Raw genomic sequence first — 19709 nt, 5'->3', positions numbered from 1 at the left:
GTCGAGAAACGCGATGAAATGATGTACATTGATTTTTAAAATTCCTGTTATAACGTAGATTCACATATATAATGTAGCATGAATAAATACAGATATAGCTTTCATTTAACGTATAATTTAATGTATAAAATTAACAAGAAAGAATAGCCAAAAAAAAAAATTTTGCCGTTTGATGGTGTTAATCTTTATTATTCAGGAAAGTTGTTATAAATATAAAAAGTTATGACTATACCAAGTGCTTTGACACTTAAATTTAAGATTTTTCAAAAAGTGGAGTTAATCGATGTGTGCACTGGGCGGCTCAATTGGCTTTGTCGTTCGGTAAACTGTTTCTCGTTTACTCGCGCGTTACCAGCGTAACGCTGCGTACAAATGAACAAATTGCTCGAGAAGATTGTAGACGGTCTGAAATTGCTTCGGATGGCCATGATATTTTCGTTCGACGCTGTTTACGCGCGCTACGAGCTAGAATGAATTTATTCTATTCGCGAAACCCATCAGCAGTGTTGGCTTCCGTCCGACAAAGGAACGCGAAGAGAGGCTTCGACGACGTTGCCCCGAGTTTGCATACAAGTTTCATTACGCTTCCTTGGAGTTTCTTACTGCGAGACAGAGACAAAGGCACGATTCGCCGCGCATCTCTGCGATCAACGGGTTTCCCCTCGCGGGACAACTAAACTCTGTCGATCCAGTCGAACACGATCTCCGAAATGTTGCTAAACAAATTTTACGATTCGAATTCGTCGATCTTTCAAAATCACTTTTAATTAAGATAATAATATTTAAATAGTATTATGTATTTAAATGTATAAATAATAATTAATAATAATATACTATATACATCAATAAATAGTATTATTAGTATTAGTATTATTTATTTATATAAAGAGGGAGAACTTCCTCGTTACAAAAACTTGCGGAGGATTTGCGTGCAACAGATAGGAAGAAAGAAGAATTAGTTATAGCATAAAAGAAATTGGACAAGTAAAACTAATAACGATAATGAATATATAAATTAAACAGCAATCAAAGAGGCAAGTAAGATACAACAATTGATAGGAACGATAACAATGACGACCAAACGAATTTCGTTGATCTGTAAACCGTAAAAAGATTACGAAAGCAATTGCTGCAGCAAATCACGCGTGCAGTTAAATAAATAATTCCAATATCGCAGAAGTATTCGGAGCAGTGCTACGATTACGTGTTAGGGGTTACGCATAATTCCTTACCTTTCGCGATCGCATGAATCGGTGAGCAGCTCGCTGGCGCTGCGGCTACGAGCCTCCTCCGGGCGTCCCGCCGGATGTCTGTCGGTGATGTCCTCCCTGGGGAGCCTCGCGATCTCCGGATCACGATCGGCATGGGAAGACACCAGCCGGGTGTCCGCGGCGCCGCGACTTTTCCGCCGGAAGATTTTCCTGAGGCCTCTCAGCGGATGGAAACGCCGTTTCTTCGGCTCTGCGAACACCGAACGGGAAAACGATCTTCAGCGGCGGCTTGTAATATAGCACAGCGGATACCGGCGAAGTATTGTCGAGAGTACTCCTCGCGGTGTTAACCGAGTACTCGAGCAACTGCAGCGTGACCGCAACAGGGAGCCAGACAATTAGTCGGCCCGATATCTCGCGTGAACTTTCTCTCGGAATTGCGTAACGCAATCGCCGCGGCTCGCTCGCTCGCTCGCACGTTCGTTCGTTCGTTCGTATGCTGGCGCGACGCTCGTGTGCCGCTGACGAACGCTGCGTCAATCGGAGAAGAATATTCGAAATCGTGGAATCCGGATCCCACATGGATCTCGAATTGGATACCGAAAAACATGGATTTCGAATCGTTCAGACTTCGCCCATGCGACGGTTACCTCATTTATCTAACACACGTCGACGACAACTGTTTATCGCGCCTGCGAGTGTAACGCTTTATCTACTGAACGGTTTTCTAATTGTTTCTTTGAGAGAATTTCTTTTAAATGGTTCGAAAGCTGCAATCATTTTTTTTTTTAGATAAGAAATAATTATCGAGCTTCTCTCAGGTGTAACTTGGGTGTATCGATAGGATACTGTCCCTTATCGGTATTGGAAGCAATGTCTTAAATGCGATAATAAGGTGCGAACGATCATTTCTGACGACGATTTTTCAATGTTCAACTCTTTTAGTGCCGGGCGAAGAAGTACCCGTGCGAAGATGATCGGACGAATTTGACGAATTTACTAAGGAAACGGCTCATAAATATCAAACCAAGAATGATATTTATATAATCTAAAAACGATGTATTACGGAAGAAATGGAAAAGTTTTATAAATAATATATATGTACGATAATAGTTTTATGAATTTATTTTGTGACAGAGTTATCTCATAACGCGAATGGTAAAGCGTTGTTGGATGCGCAACGATATATCGTCGACTGACACTAAAAGGGTTAAGAAATAATATAATTTTATATGAGAGGCGCACTAGAATAAGTAGACAAAAATGCGTACGTCGAACGCCGTACAATAATCGAAACTATAAAAGAACTTGAAGATGCTACTATTTATTCAGTCATTTATTTATTTATTTTCCGAAATAACGGACCCAGGCCCGACGTAACGTGCAGAGAATGAAGAAATTGAAAAGAATGTAGAACGTCACGTGTGACATACAAATGAGGTTACAAGGCTGCCCCCCCGGCATGCTAAGCAAAGTTGCGTTGCAATTGCGGGCATTGCCACGGAAAAAAACCGCATTTATCAGCGATTGGAGAAGCGTGAATATAGACTCCCGGCGATGGGACCGTAGAACCTGAGATCGGCTTTAAATTTCGAGGTGGTTAAAACAGGCGGCAGGAATAACAGTACGCCCAGAGGTATTGAAGTTAACTGAATCAAGTAACAACTGGACAGTGAATGACATTATTAATCATTTTAAATAAGAAAAGTACGTCTGCAGTGATCCTCCTATTGTCCAATGTAGACAAATTAAGAGCAAGCAAAACAAGGTCATAGTTACAGTGGTCTGTCGTCAAGACACTGAGAGATGAAGTATCAGGAACTCGTGTACAGTTTCTATCGGTAAGCACTTTGCAGTGTTCGCGATTTAATAAAATTTAATCGACAAGAAATAGATCTCAACAAATTCTCGAGAATAGCGGAAGTCTAATAATTAATTAGTTTTCAGAGAAAGTTATTGAGCTCCTGTCGGACGTATCCGATCAGCCAACGAATATCTTTAGGAAGAAGCATTCTACACCGCGGATGAAAGTCCCGGTCAAACATAGCAGGCTAAAGCAAAGTCTACAGTCTATGCCAAACGCGTACGGTCCAAGGTAAAAGAGAGACGAGGCCGGCGTAGGTTCTCTCCGAGCAATTAGCGGCGACGTCCGATCGAAAGTAAACAGATAATGTCGCGCGCTGATAGCGTAGCCTGGCTCGCTCGTCCATCGATCGCTGAACGACGGATCGCGCGCGATCGGATAATCTCGGCCCGAAAGAAACTTCGGCCCGGAGTGGCCCAGTTCGAGCGAACTTCTCGGGAGAACACCGTGGCACACGGGCGAGGCCGAAGGAAAATCGAATTTCCACGCCGGGAAACGATTTAATTCGCTCGACTGACCCACTTCCCGTCGACGCAATTTCATCCCGCGCGATCAAACTATCCCCGCGACGAACGCTGCGACCCTCGGACTCCTAATAACCTTCGTATTCCACTCATTAAGTCCACGCTGTCCGATACAATTACAGAGCAACATCTTCGTCGCAATTTTCCTGGTTTGACTCTTTCGTCCGGGGGCATGCTTATACAGGGTGTTTCCTTCGAACGGTCGATTTTAGTCGAGCTCGCTTCTCATTGGTCACCGTTTTACATTATTAATTCGTAAACAGATCCGCGGATTGAATTTTCGCCAAGGAAAAAGTTACTTCGAACGACCTCAGGAACATCCCTTTTCCGAGAAGTACCATAATTTTGGAACAGGTTGTATATTAACTCTTTGCACTCCGTTGTCTCCTCTCAGGGGACATCGTAATTCTAGTATATGACTAAATATTAAAGTTTATTAGCGATTTACAACTATTCTTCGATGTCTACAAATTCATATAAATCGAATGTTATATATACATATAGAACGTATACTATATAATAATATAAATGTTCATATGCGTTGGTAGATAACATCCATGATGGCGTGGAGCGCAAAGGGTTAATCATTTGCACTCGAGTGGCGATTCTGCGGCGCCGTCAGAATTGTTGTAACACGTTCCAAAATTCAATGTATAGATATCGCCAAAGCATAGATTTAAAAAATTGTTGGAAGTGTAACTGTTGTATGAATTACGAGACTCGATCTCATATGCACAGAACAAATTTGGTCATAGAAAATGGAAATATTAGAAGATGGAAAAATGATTTCGGATTCGCAGATGAAATGGCTTCGAGTGCAAAGGGTTAAAAGCGATACGTTCTGCCAATTGTTCGATCAGCTTATGCGGTCGAATGTTCGCATTGATCCTTGCATACGTTCTTCGATCGTACACTTTACGGACAAGTGCGCGTTCGTCGGACATTGTACAACGAATTTCCAATGTTCGGACGGTTTTACAAACATTAGTCGGTCGAGCAACAATTTACCGGCTGTAAAAATCGAACCAGTTGGAACGAACGTAGAAAGGAATTGCTGGGGGAAAAGCGGCTTACGAGTTGAACCGGGATTAATCGGCGAGGTTCAACGAGTGCAAAACGATGCTATCGAGTTATCTAACCCTGAAGAATTATGAAATAACGCGCAATGCATTCTTATGTAATGGGGGTTTCGCGATGTGCGCGCGCGCGCGCGCGAGCCCGCAGTTATATGCGCGGACGACAGAGCGTCGAATGAATGGAAATGGGTGCAGCGACTGCAGTCTGCGTGCGAGCAGCGCTTATAAATTAGTAATGGAAAAATTGTCGGCCCGCTGGGCGAAGAGATTACGAGCGGTATGTATAATGCAACAAATTGTCTTTGATAAGGTACTTTCCCGATTAATCTGCGATCGAAATAAAAAAAAAAAAAGAAAATGCCTGTAATTATGATAAGCGATTGAATGATAATTAATAAGTTACAATTGAAATTCTATTTACGAAATAGATCGTAATTTTTTATTTTAATAATCATGGACACTAAACCTATCGTGCACAATGCAACCTCTTGATTCTGCAAACTTTGCGAGACTCTTGGAAAATGCCTGAGTAAGTTACATTATCGGGCCAAGTTTCATAATATTATCATATAATTTTCATAATAAAATCATTAGAAAGCTTTTGTAATTTCGATCTTCTCGTTCCCATAAAGTGTCGAAATAAACAGCCGCTTGGACGAGCTCCGTGCACTTTTGTCAATCGGAAACGGTGAATGCCATAGAAAGCGAACGTTCGATAATCTTCGCGCGGCGCACAAGAAATGTTATTGAAAAAGCCGGGCGCGTTCTAAGGGTTAAAGGCGTACAATGCAAGGTCGTTATCGGTGGATTGCAGGGGGCGCGGGATAAGCAAATAATGCGGAGCCCTCGAGACCGATCGAGCACTCGTTAACGCACGGATGCCCTTTTAATTGTGGCGTATCGGGGTGGAGAGGCGCGGCAACAAAAGGGGTGAGAAAAAACGCATACGCCGCGCGGCAAGGTGGAAAGCAGAAAAGCTCGCACGGCGGCAGCGAAGCGCCGACGACGGCTCTCAGTCGTCGAAAAGACGGCGAAGAATGGCCGCGGAAGTGGAGGGCGCGCGATCCACGAGGGCACCGACGCACTCCGCGCTCCGCAGCTACCTCTTTTGTTGGTCACGATTAAACGCGCCGGAGAAACCACCGGCGTGTGTCTCCGATCCTCCAGGCCACGGTTTCGGCGAAAGGGTCCCTTTCCTTTTCGACACCACCGTCGCGCGTCTCGCCACTCGATTCTTCCCTTTTTACCACGGTCACGTAATTCCCTTCGAGAACACCCTTCGCCGACTGTTTCCTCTAATGCAGCCACGGCAACCGCGCGAGTCGATTTCGACAGCCATTTTGAACGGTGGCGGTCCCAGGATCCCGAGCAATTATCCCATTGCACTCGGAGTTCTTTAACCCTAGAAAGATAACCTACGTCGCAGAGGCGCCTGCGAAATAAACCGAAGACTGTTGATTTTTATTAATTTTTCATAGAGGTCTAGTGATTTAAGTTTAAAATTACTTAAAATATAAAAAAAAATATAATATAAATGCATTTTATTTTTACAATAATGCCAAACCTTTAAAATGACTAGATTAACTTAAATAAATATCCATTGTTAGTATAAAATTGACGCCTTAGAAAAGCGTGCGCCTCTGAAGCGTATGGTTATCTTTTACGTACGTTGTCATATGGTTATCTTTCTAGGGTTAACCTTTTAGATACTACGCGCTACTATAGTGGCTTTCACGAATCGCTCGTGCTTTACTCAATTGTTTTATTATTTATTAAAGCAAACAATTAAAGTGAAAGTGTGTGTATATACAATATATTAAGAAAAGAATATATGTTATTAGTACTATATATAGATATCCGGAAAGAAATATATATTAAGAGAAAATCGTAATTTAGTTACGAAAAACTTTATTTGCGTAAAATCCTGCCGTATCTAAAAGGTTAACAATAGTTTTACGGACCACTGATCGCAGCTGTTTTATACTAGCTTATAAAAGCAATGATTTTTAACGAGCTTTACAGCAAACGTGTCTTGCAAATGTATCGCATAAATGGATTTTTGTTGAAAGGCAACGATATATACAATCTATCTTTCTCTGTTTTAGCGGCGTTTCAATTGTCCGAAACCTTAGGCGGGGATAATGTCATGCCGAAAAACATTTGAAGGTTACCGCGCGTCGCGTTCCCTATGAGATTTTGTTTCAGTTACGTTTCGTTCTCGACATCGGACAAAGTACGTTTTCCTTTCCGTATTATATTGTGTATTTCTGATTTTATATCTGTTTCTCAAATTAAATCGTTATTTTACCAAATACGTGTGTGTACTGCGTTTTATTAACTGTGAATCTACGACAATTTTTATAATCCGAATAATAGTGAATTGGAAAATTAGCGAGCCGCCAACTTGACGGGTTCCGCAAACCCTGGTGTTAACACGTCGAGCACGAATGTTCAATTACCTTCCAAAATTCATTTTCATCGTACCATGTTCGAACAAAATGAATTGCAGCAGGACTTTTATGTTATAAAGAAGTTCGAATACGATCCGCCACGACGAACTGTAACTTCGCACTTCTCAAAAAGAAAAAAAAAAAAACAGAACGAAAACGAAAAGATTTGGCATTTGAAATGCCCGGCAATTGTGCGACCACCACACATGTGCATGACTATGGTATCACTAAACCCACCACCACGCTGGTCGAACGACCGGTTTTTCATACTTCTCGGAATGTTTGCATTAATAAATTCGTTGGGAACGATCCGGTACATTTTTTCTGGTCGAGTACACATTTGAATGGGAACCGCGCGAAATCGAAACAAATTCGAGCGTGGCATTTATATTTTCACTTCTCCTGCTCGCTTTAATGTTTAAAGAAGCATATAACCCCGCGCTCCGTCGACTGCGCTTAGAAATTACACCTACGAGATGATGGCACCGGCCTACATTCGACACTGGCCTTATCGTATACGAAAACGGTGCACACGTTACCGAGAAAAGCCTCCACATCGAAGACGCTCATTCTTCGTCGGACGAATCACTCATCGGCGCCGATGCTCTACGTGCAGCGAGAACTGACTTTGCAATAGGCGGTCGATAGCGAGGAAATAATACGCTGATAAGATTAAACGCGAGGCCAGATAACGCGTTATCGGATCGGTGGCACCTTATATGGAAGAAATCTAGAGAGGATGATAATCACGGGAGATACCGGTCGCACCATTATCTCGCATTCTTTCGGATGCACTATTCTGCTACATCTGCTCTCGCAGCTAGTCCGCGAACGTGTATCGCGTTCGTGGGAATGCCTCGCGTTTTCTATCTCCTGGATCTCGTCTAGCGCGTTAACCGATAAAACCGAGACCGTTCGCGCCGACTATCCTTCGCTATTCGATTCGCTGACCAGTTTCCATCGTCGTGCGATACGAATTAAAAAAAGCTGGCGTTTAATTACCCTGCGATTGTTAATTACATACGGAAGAATATTGAGACAACGAAGATGTACGATTATAAAAATTAGAAGCGTTATGTGAAGCGTGAAAGCTTTTCGTGTACATTTTGGTGAAATAAACACCGTTACTACTACTACTCCAAATAACTGCGGTTCTTATTAACCCTTAATAACCTAGAGTTTCAATTTTGATACCAATCTTTTAAACCGAATGTTCACATTACTATTAGTTTTTTTATAGGTTGGCTGTACGTATTTTACTGTTGTATAATATTCTTTCCAACGAAATTAAAAAAAAAAAAATCTAATGTCATTATTGTTTTATTTTATCTACGACATATTACTCGCGCGGCAAAGTGAACAAGTAAACACATTTTACTAAAAGTTTTGTTGAATACAAATTTGATATATTTTCTTTTTCTGAAGAATATAAATACTTTTGAGGTAGGTGAATATATTATTTTCGCTATGATATAATTATTTTTTGCGAGTGCATGTTTTACTTGAAGAAACTAGTGCTATTTTTGATACTTAATGCCTGAAGTATCAAAATTGATACCTGGTTTATTTTCTAAATAAATATGTAAAATAAATATTGTGATTTTTTTTAGCTATTTCTCCCTTCATCTAGACCCTCAAGCAAACACAGTAATATTAAAAAAAAATCACTTTCGTAAATCAGGCTACTAAGGGTTAAATACGTGGATTTTGCATTTGCAAACAAAATTTAGGCAAATTTCGTACAGTCGAGAGAGCAATATCGTCTGTCTGCATAGAGGACATTAACCCTTTGCATTCGAGGGGCGACTCAGCGACGCCATTGACATTTTTCTAACGCGTTCAAAAATTATTTTTATAGATATCGTTAAAGATCAGGTTTGAAAAATTGTTGGAAGTGTGTAATTGTTGTACGAGTCCCGAGACTCGATTTCATATACATGGAATGAATTTTTTTATATAAAATGGAAATACCAGAAACCAGAAAAATTATTTTAGATTTGTTGTTCAAATGGCATCGAGTGCAAAGGGTTCCGTTCGTTCGTTTTTGGTAAAAACCCCTGATTTTGCTATCGTATAATATTGTTCCCTAAAAGATTTATTTCGTTAGGAATCACAAGTATTTCATTTATACGATTCGAACAGGTCTGATAGTTCGTAAATAAATAAATGAATAATTCTATAATAATTCTAATTTTTGTTTTACAATAATGATGACAATAAAGACAATGATCTATGAACGAGGGTGATAAAAGCGACTAGAAAACGCGTCCGAAGAATTTAGAAATATCGCCGCGTTATTTCAAATATATTCAAATCGTTCGATGGAAGAGATTGCTCGCAATTAATGTGGTATTACTTTACACGAGGATCGCGGTCTCTATTCATTATGGTACAAGAATAAATGAATTTATTCAGCGATTTCCCACAAAGCATGTCGTAACAGTAACCGGCGGCTGACATAATTACAAGACAACAGCCCGAGGAATCCATGATTCGAATAATTGTTGGAAGCCCCGCCGCCGAAGGAATCTTCTGAAGCTATTCGCCTGCCGAAGCGCAAACTGGGATAAAGTGAAACGTAATCGTATAAATAAATTAGCGTAAAGAATAGGGCGCCGCGTTGGCTCGTTCGCGGTTAACGGCGCAACATGGGCGAAGCACGGAAAAGCAGGAAAATGGCGGCCACGCCGGGAAAGGATTTTAAAGGATTTTCCTCGGTGTTCCTCGAACACGATGGCGCGGCTTCGATGATCGTGAATCGAGTCGAATTTCGGTGTGGAAAGGTGGTGCCCACGCGTCGTTGGGCAAGAACACACGGCTATTAACAGATACTGCGAAACTAGGCCATGGCCAATCGCGGAATGAATGGCCACTCGAACGCGCGCGCTCGATCCGACTCTCTCGCACTCGCTCGCTCGCTCGCGTCGATACTCCGCGAGGATTCGCTGGACTTCCAATTACACGGCCACCGCCGTAAAAAAAAAACAACAACGACAACAAGGAAGTCGATTGTCGCGCGCCGCGACAGAGAAACTTGTTGATATTTCTCCCTCCGACCCCCCTCTTTCTCGCCGTCTCTTTCTTTCTTTTTCTCTAGCTTGAAAAGTTACCTTGAGCCGAGGCCCGGCCGGATCCGTAATCGCTCGGCAAACGCCACTGTAAACCGATTTGGAAATACGGTATTGAGAAATTCCAAAGCGGTCGCGCTTATCGCAGAAGCTTGCGATAAACGAGCAAACATCGAAACCGAGGAATTTTCTGCGCGTAGAAAAATCGGAAAATTAATGCGGCTCGGAATAGGCGGCCACGTTTTATTCTCAAGGAAATCGAGTTCGATCTCGGTTTCGCTGGTGGATTTCATGAAATTGTAAGAAACGATCCGAGCTCGTAGCTTTGGAATTTCGTACTTTAGGGGTTTTTTCTTTCGCATTTTAGGGGAGTTTTTGGGAGCAGTTTTTTCGAAGATCTAGTAGGCATTTGAAACAGTAAGAAAATTCAACGAATCGGAGTATCGATACAATACCATCAGCTTGATAAAATTATGAAAGCAAGACTTTTTTATATCTTTTATTTCCTGGCACTGATATAGAAGAACTCTGTATTGTATACAGATCCAGTCTAGCGATAAATAACGAATAACGGGTTAGAAAACACGCGACATCTTTCGATGGAAAACTGCAACATATCCTGAAGATACGTCTTAGACATAATTGTTCAAAGACCCATGCGAACGAAAAGTTATCGTCGAATAATTCGAATAATTTCTATTCCTCTACACTTTCTCGCATCTACTATTATTTCCATTATTGCTATTACTTTTCTCTTGCCTGTTATCTTACTGCATTTACAACATCCTTCTTTCTCATTAATAATCTACACTCTATTATATGTTTCCAACTTTCCTACAATTATACTCGCGTGATTCGCTTTTACGTCGACAACGTTGCAAAAGGTTACGCCGAGGACGTATTATAATTTATCATAATTACTCGAGCAGCGGTCAATCGCGTACACCGCATCTTGCCGACCTAAAAACGCGGTCGAACATTCGCGCGGCGTTCGCCGGCACGGTAAACGGCGATAGCTGGAAGTGTACCGAGCGCGCAGTGTCTCTCGATCGAAACAGGTTTTCCGTTCGAATCTCCCCTGCACAGCCTGCGACGAACGGGGACCGGCATGCCAATGGCGATCGAGCGCCGTTCGAACGGGACAACGCGCTGGTGTACGCCCCCCCCCCCCCCTCCCCTCGGATTATCCGATGAGCCTAGCAAACGGAATTAGGCAACGAGAATGTATTACGTAAAACGCGCGAACGCCGCTACACGAAACACGGCAACAGATGTTTCGCCGCGTTCGTACGGTACGCGGCATCGACGATCCGCGCGTGACGTTACCTTTTCACGGTCCGGCGGTGTCGCCGGCCGCCGATGCGTGGAAACCACGCTCGCAAAGTGTCAAGTGCGCGCCAGAGTATGTATCCCAATCCATGGAGATCGGCTGAAAAATTCAACCGAGCCACTATCTCGTCCTTCTTGGAAAAACCCACAACTTCGAAGCGCTTTGGTTCGGGAGACTCGAAGCGGCGAGACGAAGTTGCTTGAGGGCAGACCTAGGCATTATTCGAGTCCTTTCGAACAAATATTTACATAATATTTACAGAAGATAATTATCCGAGCGAACTCCTTTCGATCGATCGTTATATTCTTTCATTATTTATCGTTTGTTTAATTTTTTTTCTAAAATATTCTATTTAATCGAACAATGAAATATGTCTCATAAAATAATTTATCTATTTATGTATTATGAGAATATGGAATATTTTTGCTCGATTACGGCACGACAGAGATATTTAAATCCGACGAAAGAATAGCATCGCCCACGAGTCGACGTGTTAATTTCCTTCGAGCAGCGCGGCGAATTTTCCGTCGACGTGGCGAGGAAACCTTGAGAAGATTATTAGTTTGTTTTTCCTGCCGTTCGACTCGACTCGAACGTGCCGCGATTTTCCACGCGCGGTGTCTCTCCTTTTTCCGTGGTGCCGACGGGTCGATCCGACGACAGATCCTCGTTGGCGGATCGTCGCGAGCGAAGAAAGCGGAAACGTCGAAAGAAAATCCGCGGTCTAGACGGCCGCGGCTTCAGAGAGAAGTGGGCCATTTTCATCGCGAGACTGTCCCGTCTCGAAACGGCGGCGCGGCGGTTCGAGTTAATTGCTCATCGCCGGGACCGATTCAGATATTAACTTACGAGCTAATCTAGCCGGCGGCCTCGTAATCTACCGGCGGCTAATGAAAATAAAGAGAGGTCGTTGGACCCTCTCGGGAGGCAAACGGCAACGAAGTCACGTTCCGACGACGACGACGACGACGACAATGAATAAAAGGGCACTCCGCTGGATTACCCTTTAATAACCCGCTGGAACCACGCGTCCATTACACTGTACATGCTGTATAAGTGTATACTATATCATGGAACATGCATACAATGTATGCATACATACACGTGTACGTGTAATACATGTGTATGATATATTATATATTGCACGACCGAACGGAACCAGAAATCGCGGCGCTGCCTCGCGGAAACTTTCACCTTAATTCTCGGCCGTGCCGCGACAACGTTTACCTTGTATTCTAGACGGTGGTTTGCACGCGATCGACGCTCCCAGCCCGGCAATTACGGGAGATTTAACTTTTTCTTGGAAATTCAGCCTTATCGGGATCTCGACGCGAGTTCCTATTTTCGCAAGCTGTCTCCCCGTATACCTTTTTCATTTCTGACAGACCGGTGGTATTTAAGCTGTTATAATCACGTAACGAATAACCGTACGATAATGTGGAGTCTATTTGAAGTCTCCATCTACAGAATCTTGTTTAACCTTTTAGATACGGCAGGATTTTGCGCAAATAAAGTTTTTCGTAACTAAATTACGATTTTCTCTTAATATATATTTCTTTCCGGATATCTATATATATAGTACTAATAACATATATTCTTTTCTTAATATATTGTATATACACACACTTTCACTTTAATTGTTTGCTTTAATAAATAATAAAACAATTAAGTAAAGCACGAGCCATTCGCGAAAGCCACTATAGTGGCGCGTAGTATCTAAAAGGTTAAAGCTTGTTATTTCATAATAAAGCAGGTAGAAAACGGGAGGCCTAGCTCTACTCGAAAATGCAACAAATTCAAACGTCTCCAGAAACATCAAAAAAATGTTGCATGCGAGTGAATTTACGATAGATTTGATGTTGAATTTCAACAAATAAGTTGAAATGCAAAAATCAATCAAATTATTATTTACCACCGAATATGTCTAAGATGTGACGGCATGCGATGGTTTATTGAATCTCTTCTCATCGTTATTGTTTTTGTTGAATTGCTTCGTGTTAGTTACCTGAAATATCTTAAACGAAAAGGACGTATTTAATACCTTTCTTTAAATAATTAAAGTTCTGATTAAAGTTCAATTTATAGTTCTAATAGTGTTTAATAATTAATTGTTCCCATAACAAATTCATAATTCTAATATTTGAAGATGGAAGTTTCCTCTTTACAGCGACCCTTCATAAATTATTCTACGATTTTTTCTAGTCGTTTTATGGAACAAGTATGGCAGCGTAGAGTTCTCGTCGTGTACACCTTTCGTGCAGGACTCGAGAAAATAAGCTAAAAAGAATCGTACGCCAAAGTTCAAGGTGTCGTAGTAAAAGTAAAGCTTGAATTTTTAAACCAATGTTAGGATCATTAAAGAAATTCTCCAGTGTATATAGAGTCGTTTGAATTCGTAACATGTTCGAGAAGGAGCATATATCCAATTTCTCAGCTGCGACGTTATGCAGACGCGTGTTACGGGAAAATGAACGAAGCGAGTCAAGAGTATCGAGTTTCAAAACGAGAACCAAGTTTATCGTCGGTCGCCTCGTCATTTCGGATTTATAACAGTTCGAATAGTGATAATTTGTTTTATGAAAAATGTGGACGCACGGACGACGAGAAATCGATTTCTCTTCGGATAGTTTCGAGGATGGTCGGTCGGTAGGCGAGCGATTCCGGGATAGGATTCTCGAGGCGGCTCGCGTGACTCCGAGATGCCTGGAAATTACGGAATCGATAGGATACGCGGGCCCGTTTACGTAAATCCGTTTTCCCATAGCACGGCTCGTTTGCCTGCGACGCTGTAATCCACGGCTGAGACCTTGAGAAACCGATCTCGTCGCGAGACGACGACGACGTTCCTCGACGCGCGTCTAGACCGTCCCGCCGTCGGCGTGCCATTTTATTTTTCCTACCCTTTTTTCCGCGATAACAGGCATCGTCGTTCATTTCGCCTCTACGCGAATCAATTTTCCGAAGCGTAACGGGCTCGTCGTCGATTCGATCCTCCAAAGCTTCGACACGACCGTGAGAAATTCATACGGACGAGCAACGAATTATCGTCGATCTCTGTCGATCATCGTTCTCGAAATGATACGTTAGACATGATTTATCAGAGGACAGATTTAATTTTCCGGATTGATAGTACAGAACATGGTTCTGCTCTAACACGATAGGATAAATTCCGGGAAACCTCGCGCAACGTTGTGTTACTGTTTCGTTCTGACGCGATAAGAAAACTGAGAGAACCTCTGTATAACACTGTACTTTTACAGCATTGGATAACACGATTTTTGTTAAGCATATTTGAAAACTAAATTCAAATAATGACAAGGAGGAATAATGAAGTATAGTGCCCTAGTTACCTGTATTAAAAATCTTGGGTGATTTGAAACATACGCGGAACAGGCGCGATTCACCGAAACGCGTTATCGTCGTTAACGATTGCAGATAATTGCGATTAGGCGATCCGCAAGGGTAAACAGAACGACTCCTACAACTGGATAAACCGAGCCTGTGTAATTCGAAGGTGGGCCGTGTTCGTCTCTCGGTAATATCGGGGATTGTTACGCGGAGCTGACCTTCCGAGCGATCTTAGATAATGATCGACACACCGTTGTTCGAACCAATTCCACAGCCGTCTCAAGGTTTCGCTGCTCGGTTTCAATTACTCATAGTTTTTCGCTTCGCTCTTGCTCAACGCAATGCCTCGTTTTCGTCGGCGTTCCCGCGGCAAACATCGCGGCGCATTGTCGGCGGACAACGGGACACCCCCGTGGCCACCACTCGGCACACTAGGCTAACTTTTGATGCATTTGATCCGTCACGTCGGCTCGCTCGGTAGCAATTTAATTCAATAGAACGAATCTTTCCAATCAAGGGCCGGGCCTTCGAATGAATCATATTATTGTTCGCCGTCTGTGCGCGCGCACACGCGTGTACGCGAGCGCATTCCTCGTCGCGCACGCACGCTGAACGGGGTCGAAAATATCGCTGGGACCGAGTTAATTCACGTCCCGTCGATCGATGCGTTACTATGTTCCACGAGATGCTCGGCTTCGATACCGTCGCGATCCATTCAGTATTGTTGCACTAAAAATACGGCAGCGCACCGTGGTTCAATGGATTGCGTCATCGCGTTGTTTTCTTCGACGCGACGTGTTCTCAAACAGCGGGGGGACATTTACGATCGTTACGAACGAATTTTTCCGATACCGGGTATCGCGTGAAACGAGATAACCATTTGTGAACGGAATCGGGACCATAGACGATCTTCAACTAAATACGGAGTCGCGATAATATGTCGAGAATAGGAAAACGTGTGCCACAGTTACATGTTTTATTTATTTTAAAACTGTACTAGAAACGTTAATGTTTATACCTTTTTTTTCATATAATCTATTAATTTTTATAATATAAAAACTATTTGAATATTCGACTACTTAAAAGGAAGGTTGATTCTACGTCAAAAGCTAATAAAGAACTTTGCTGTAACATTTAATTACTCGAGACTTCGTCTTCGATAAAATCAACTTTGAAGTTCATTCATCTTTGCGAAGGTTTTAATTGTTTACAAACATTGAGGGAGAAGTTCTGCTTGCTACATAGTTCGCAATAAATGTTTGTAAACACCATACCTCGGACGGAGCTAACTACGGTAGAAGAATGTCTTATCTAAATCCTCTGCAAAGACGAGCAAACATTAAAATCCATTTCCCCGGAAACCAAAGCCCGGACGAAAAAACGTTATACCGAAATTTTTCCTATCTTCTCGCGTAAAAAATTAAGAACTTATAATTTACGGAATATTTTTTTGTATCGGTATTAATATAAAACCATTCTTCTGGAGTACCCAATTTACGAATTATCCTACACTGGCTATTAAGTCTCACAATATGTAACGATTTATTCTCTGTTTTCTCCAGATTATGTACGTAACGTTTATTTGATTTAAAACGGTCTTTTAAAACGGTCTTTTAAACCGTAAATAATATAAATAAATAAGTTTTTTTTTATATATAGAATTCGGAATCGGCTAGACGACCTCGATCAGAGAAACAAAGATTGACAAAGGTGGACGCTTACCTTTCGGTAGCGGGTCGACGCTGCTCTGCGCGGAGAACTCGCTGAGGCCTAGGGTTCGATGTTGTTGATGATGGTGGTGATGATGATGATGATGGTTCTGCGGAGGCGGCGATGCCTCCCTGACACAGCCCATCAGCGTCAGAGCGCCCCCGACGCCTCCGCCACCCCCGCCGCCACCTCCGCCGCCGCCGCCGCCGGTGGCGGTGCTCGTCGACATCCTGCTGGTCTGAAACACCCCGAAGAACCAAGCCGCTACATAAGACTCTCTGACACGCTGGTACCACGCCGCGAGAAACGAATTCTCCGCCCTTTTCCAGCTCTTCCAGCCATCCATTGTCACACCGTTGTTCCCCGTCGATATCCCTCCGGGCAATACGACGGGCTCGAACAAACCACGGCACTACCGGCCGATCAACACACCCACGCGCGCACCCGAAAAACCCGCGTGCCAGCCAACTATGCTCAGACAATGTCCAAGGGGCTATCGATCCAAGCCAGCTGACCTTAGTCCCCGTTCACACCGACCTTGCTCAACGCATAGCTATCGGCTGGCTCCTCCGAGAACTATGACCCAATCGGTTTTCTAATTAGCGCCTAGAGACGGTCGCGAGTTATATCGGCTACGATGACAGGGGTACAACGACACATCGCAGAAACTTTCCGACGTTCAACCTTCGCCTAGATACAATATTTCACTTTTCAGTAGTTATTCGACAGAGTTAAGGGACGCGTTTCACTTTTCAGAATTCGACTATCGGAGACGCCGGCACGAGAACTCCGAATTTAATCTTCCTTCGTAACGAACAACGTTTCACTTTACTGCGTTTAAGGGCAGACGATAGCGTCTACGCTGCAGAAATTCGTGTTTGTAAACTGTAACATCCGCTCGCTTTCGTGTAATTCGGTCTTGGAAAGCAGAGACAGCAGCATCCAACGTCTCGAAATATCCTCTTTGCGAGCTAGAACATCACTGTCCACGTTCTAGCCTTTACAACCCAGACACCGGTATCTAGAACCCCGAACTCGACCCTGACAAGCTACAACATCGTCGCAACGTCCACGATTCGGTAAGAAAGACACCGGCATAGGCACTCCGTTGGTTCAGTTCACGCGAGCCGGACACGTTTCCCTAGGTCCGAGAGCCACGGCGATCTATGCTCGATCTCCCGGCGAATGTACTTTCTCCTCAAGACGAGCAGAAGAAGAGGAAGAGGAGAGGGTGTCCGGAAGCGAGGAGAAACAGTCTGTTTCGGGCAACCAGCGTTGAGTTGTGTAACAGCCGGCGGCCGTTCGGTTACGAAACTTCTCCGCGTCCTGTTCCGTTCTCTCCTGCGCGCATTCTTCTCTCTATCTCTCTCTCTCTCTTTTTCTCTCTCTCCTTCCCACTCCCTCTCGCCCTCTCTCGGTGCGTCTCGCAGAGGGCAAGGTCACTCTCTGACGCGTCGTAGATCGAACGTAGGTGAAGAGAAAATCGGTTGACGCGAGCGACCGGGCTGGAATCCTCGCTGAACTCGGTTAGAGGAGTACGGAGATCCCCAAAGAGAGGGACGACGGGCACTCTCGCGGAAGAGGATGCACACGATGTCGCAGAGAGTGAGAGAGAGGAGGGACGCGGGGTAACGTCGGTGTCGGTGTTGGTAGCCGTGTTCCTGTGTCTCTGCGACACACGCTCCCGACGAGAGACGGACACCCGATGCAGCCTCTCTCCGCGTCGACGGGCTCCGGCCTCTGTAGCAATGGGTCAGGAGATGGTCTCCATGGTAACCGGAGCATGCGAGGGGTGCACGAGAGAGACTGGGAGAGAGGGAGAGAGAAAGAGAGAGAGAGAGCAGTCGTGCATCGATTGCACCCTCGGCTGCCGGACGACCCTGACCTTCGCACAGCTGACGACCACCACGTCGGCTCCGCGCTTGCTGCTTGATGCTTCTAGCTGCTTCTGATGCTGCGCCGCGCGGGACCAAGGTTGCCGGGATGGCGAAATTAACGCTGCCGGTTCTCGTTAAGGTATCGTCGACGGGCTCGCGTTACGACTCCACCGCCACGGGACACCTTTTAAACGCAACCCCTCTCCCCTCCCTGGATCGCAACCGTGCCCCTGATTTTCCGACGCACCGGAGATTCAAGCGGATAGACGCGTCGATCGTCCGGCCAGCTAGTTTCAGGCTTTAACCGTTTGCGGTCCGATGTCGAGTGTGACTCGACATGGCCTTTCGTTTCAGATCGTCCGATGTCGAGCCACGCTCGACATCGCTCTGTTTTCTTTCGCGTCCTGTATATAATTTCACGATAAGATAAGAGTTACGGGAGAGAGGATCTAAAATAAGCAATTTTTCTCATTGTTCTTTACGGATGAGCTTATTAGCAAAATAACCGAAGAAACAAATGTATATGCTCAACAAATAATTAGCAGCCGTGAAGTCTCCGTGCATTCATCGTGACATAATTGGTATGAAGTTACTGTTGTTGAAATGAGAGCATTTCTTGGTGTCATTATCAATATGGGACTGATGCCTGTTCATGATATCAAAGATTATTGGAGTAAAAAATTCAACTCATACATTCCGTTTTATAATAAGATTTTTAAACGCCAACGATTCCTACGAATATTTAGATATCCACAAATATTTACTCCTGAAATCTGCGCGGACCTGCTGAAACGAAACAGTGAAAAGCGTTCGGACCGCAAAGGGTTAAGCCTCTCAGTACCGGCCAAATAAGTCTGTATCATGAGCGAAATGTTTGAAACTCGTTTGACGAAGTTTGATAAAGTTTCGGAAAGAAATTGCAAAAATTTTGAAAAGCCTGATAAATAAGAAGTTCAAAAAGGGAGAAGAAATAGGGAATGAAATTGTTGTTTAATAAAAATATTAAGAAAACTCTCTTGTCAATAATAGCCAACGACGATATATCGTTGTTCCCTCGAATCGATAACACTCTGGGGATGGATAGAGCTCGCTTTGCGATGTATGGGGTTCTGGTCGGTTTTTCTTGTTCTAATCGAGTCTTCTAGTTGTAATCGGATCGTTTAGTTGTTACCGGTTGTTCTAGTTGTTATCCATTCTTCTTGTTGTTATCGATTCTTCTTGTTGTTATCGATTCTTCTACTTGTTATTAGT

General features: G+C 43.6%; 1 protein-coding gene across 4 annotated transcripts in view; it reads right to left on the bottom strand.

The window, feature by feature from the left end:
• LOC144476509 (uncharacterized) overlaps window positions 1-19709 on the bottom strand; it is a 135418-nt gene that overhangs the window by 48802 nt on the left and 66907 nt on the right. For 2 of the 4 annotated variants that reach the window (XM_078193559.1, XM_078193560.1), the window contains exons 3-4: window positions 16594-16819; window positions 1233-1461 (exon numbers count right to left, since the gene is read on the bottom strand). In XM_078193559.1, the coding sequence (XP_078049685.1) occupies window positions 1233-1461; window positions 16594-16810 (446 nt within the window). In that variant the 5' untranslated portion in view covers window positions 16811-16819. Of the gene's footprint in view, window positions 1-1232; window positions 1462-7664; window positions 7749-16593; window positions 17976-19709 lie in introns of those variants that run through there. The other 2 variants (XM_078193557.1, XM_078193561.1) reach the window with 2 other exon arrangements.

Source organism: Augochlora pura, chromosome 10 (assembly GCF_028453695.1).
Source record: "Augochlora pura isolate Apur16 chromosome 10, APUR_v2.2.1, whole genome shotgun sequence".
NCBI classification, from domain to species: Eukaryota; Metazoa; Arthropoda; class Insecta; order Hymenoptera; family Halictidae; genus Augochlora; species Augochlora pura.
Note: the sequence above shows the minus strand (reverse complement) of the source record. Positions and strands in the feature narration are given on the sequence as shown.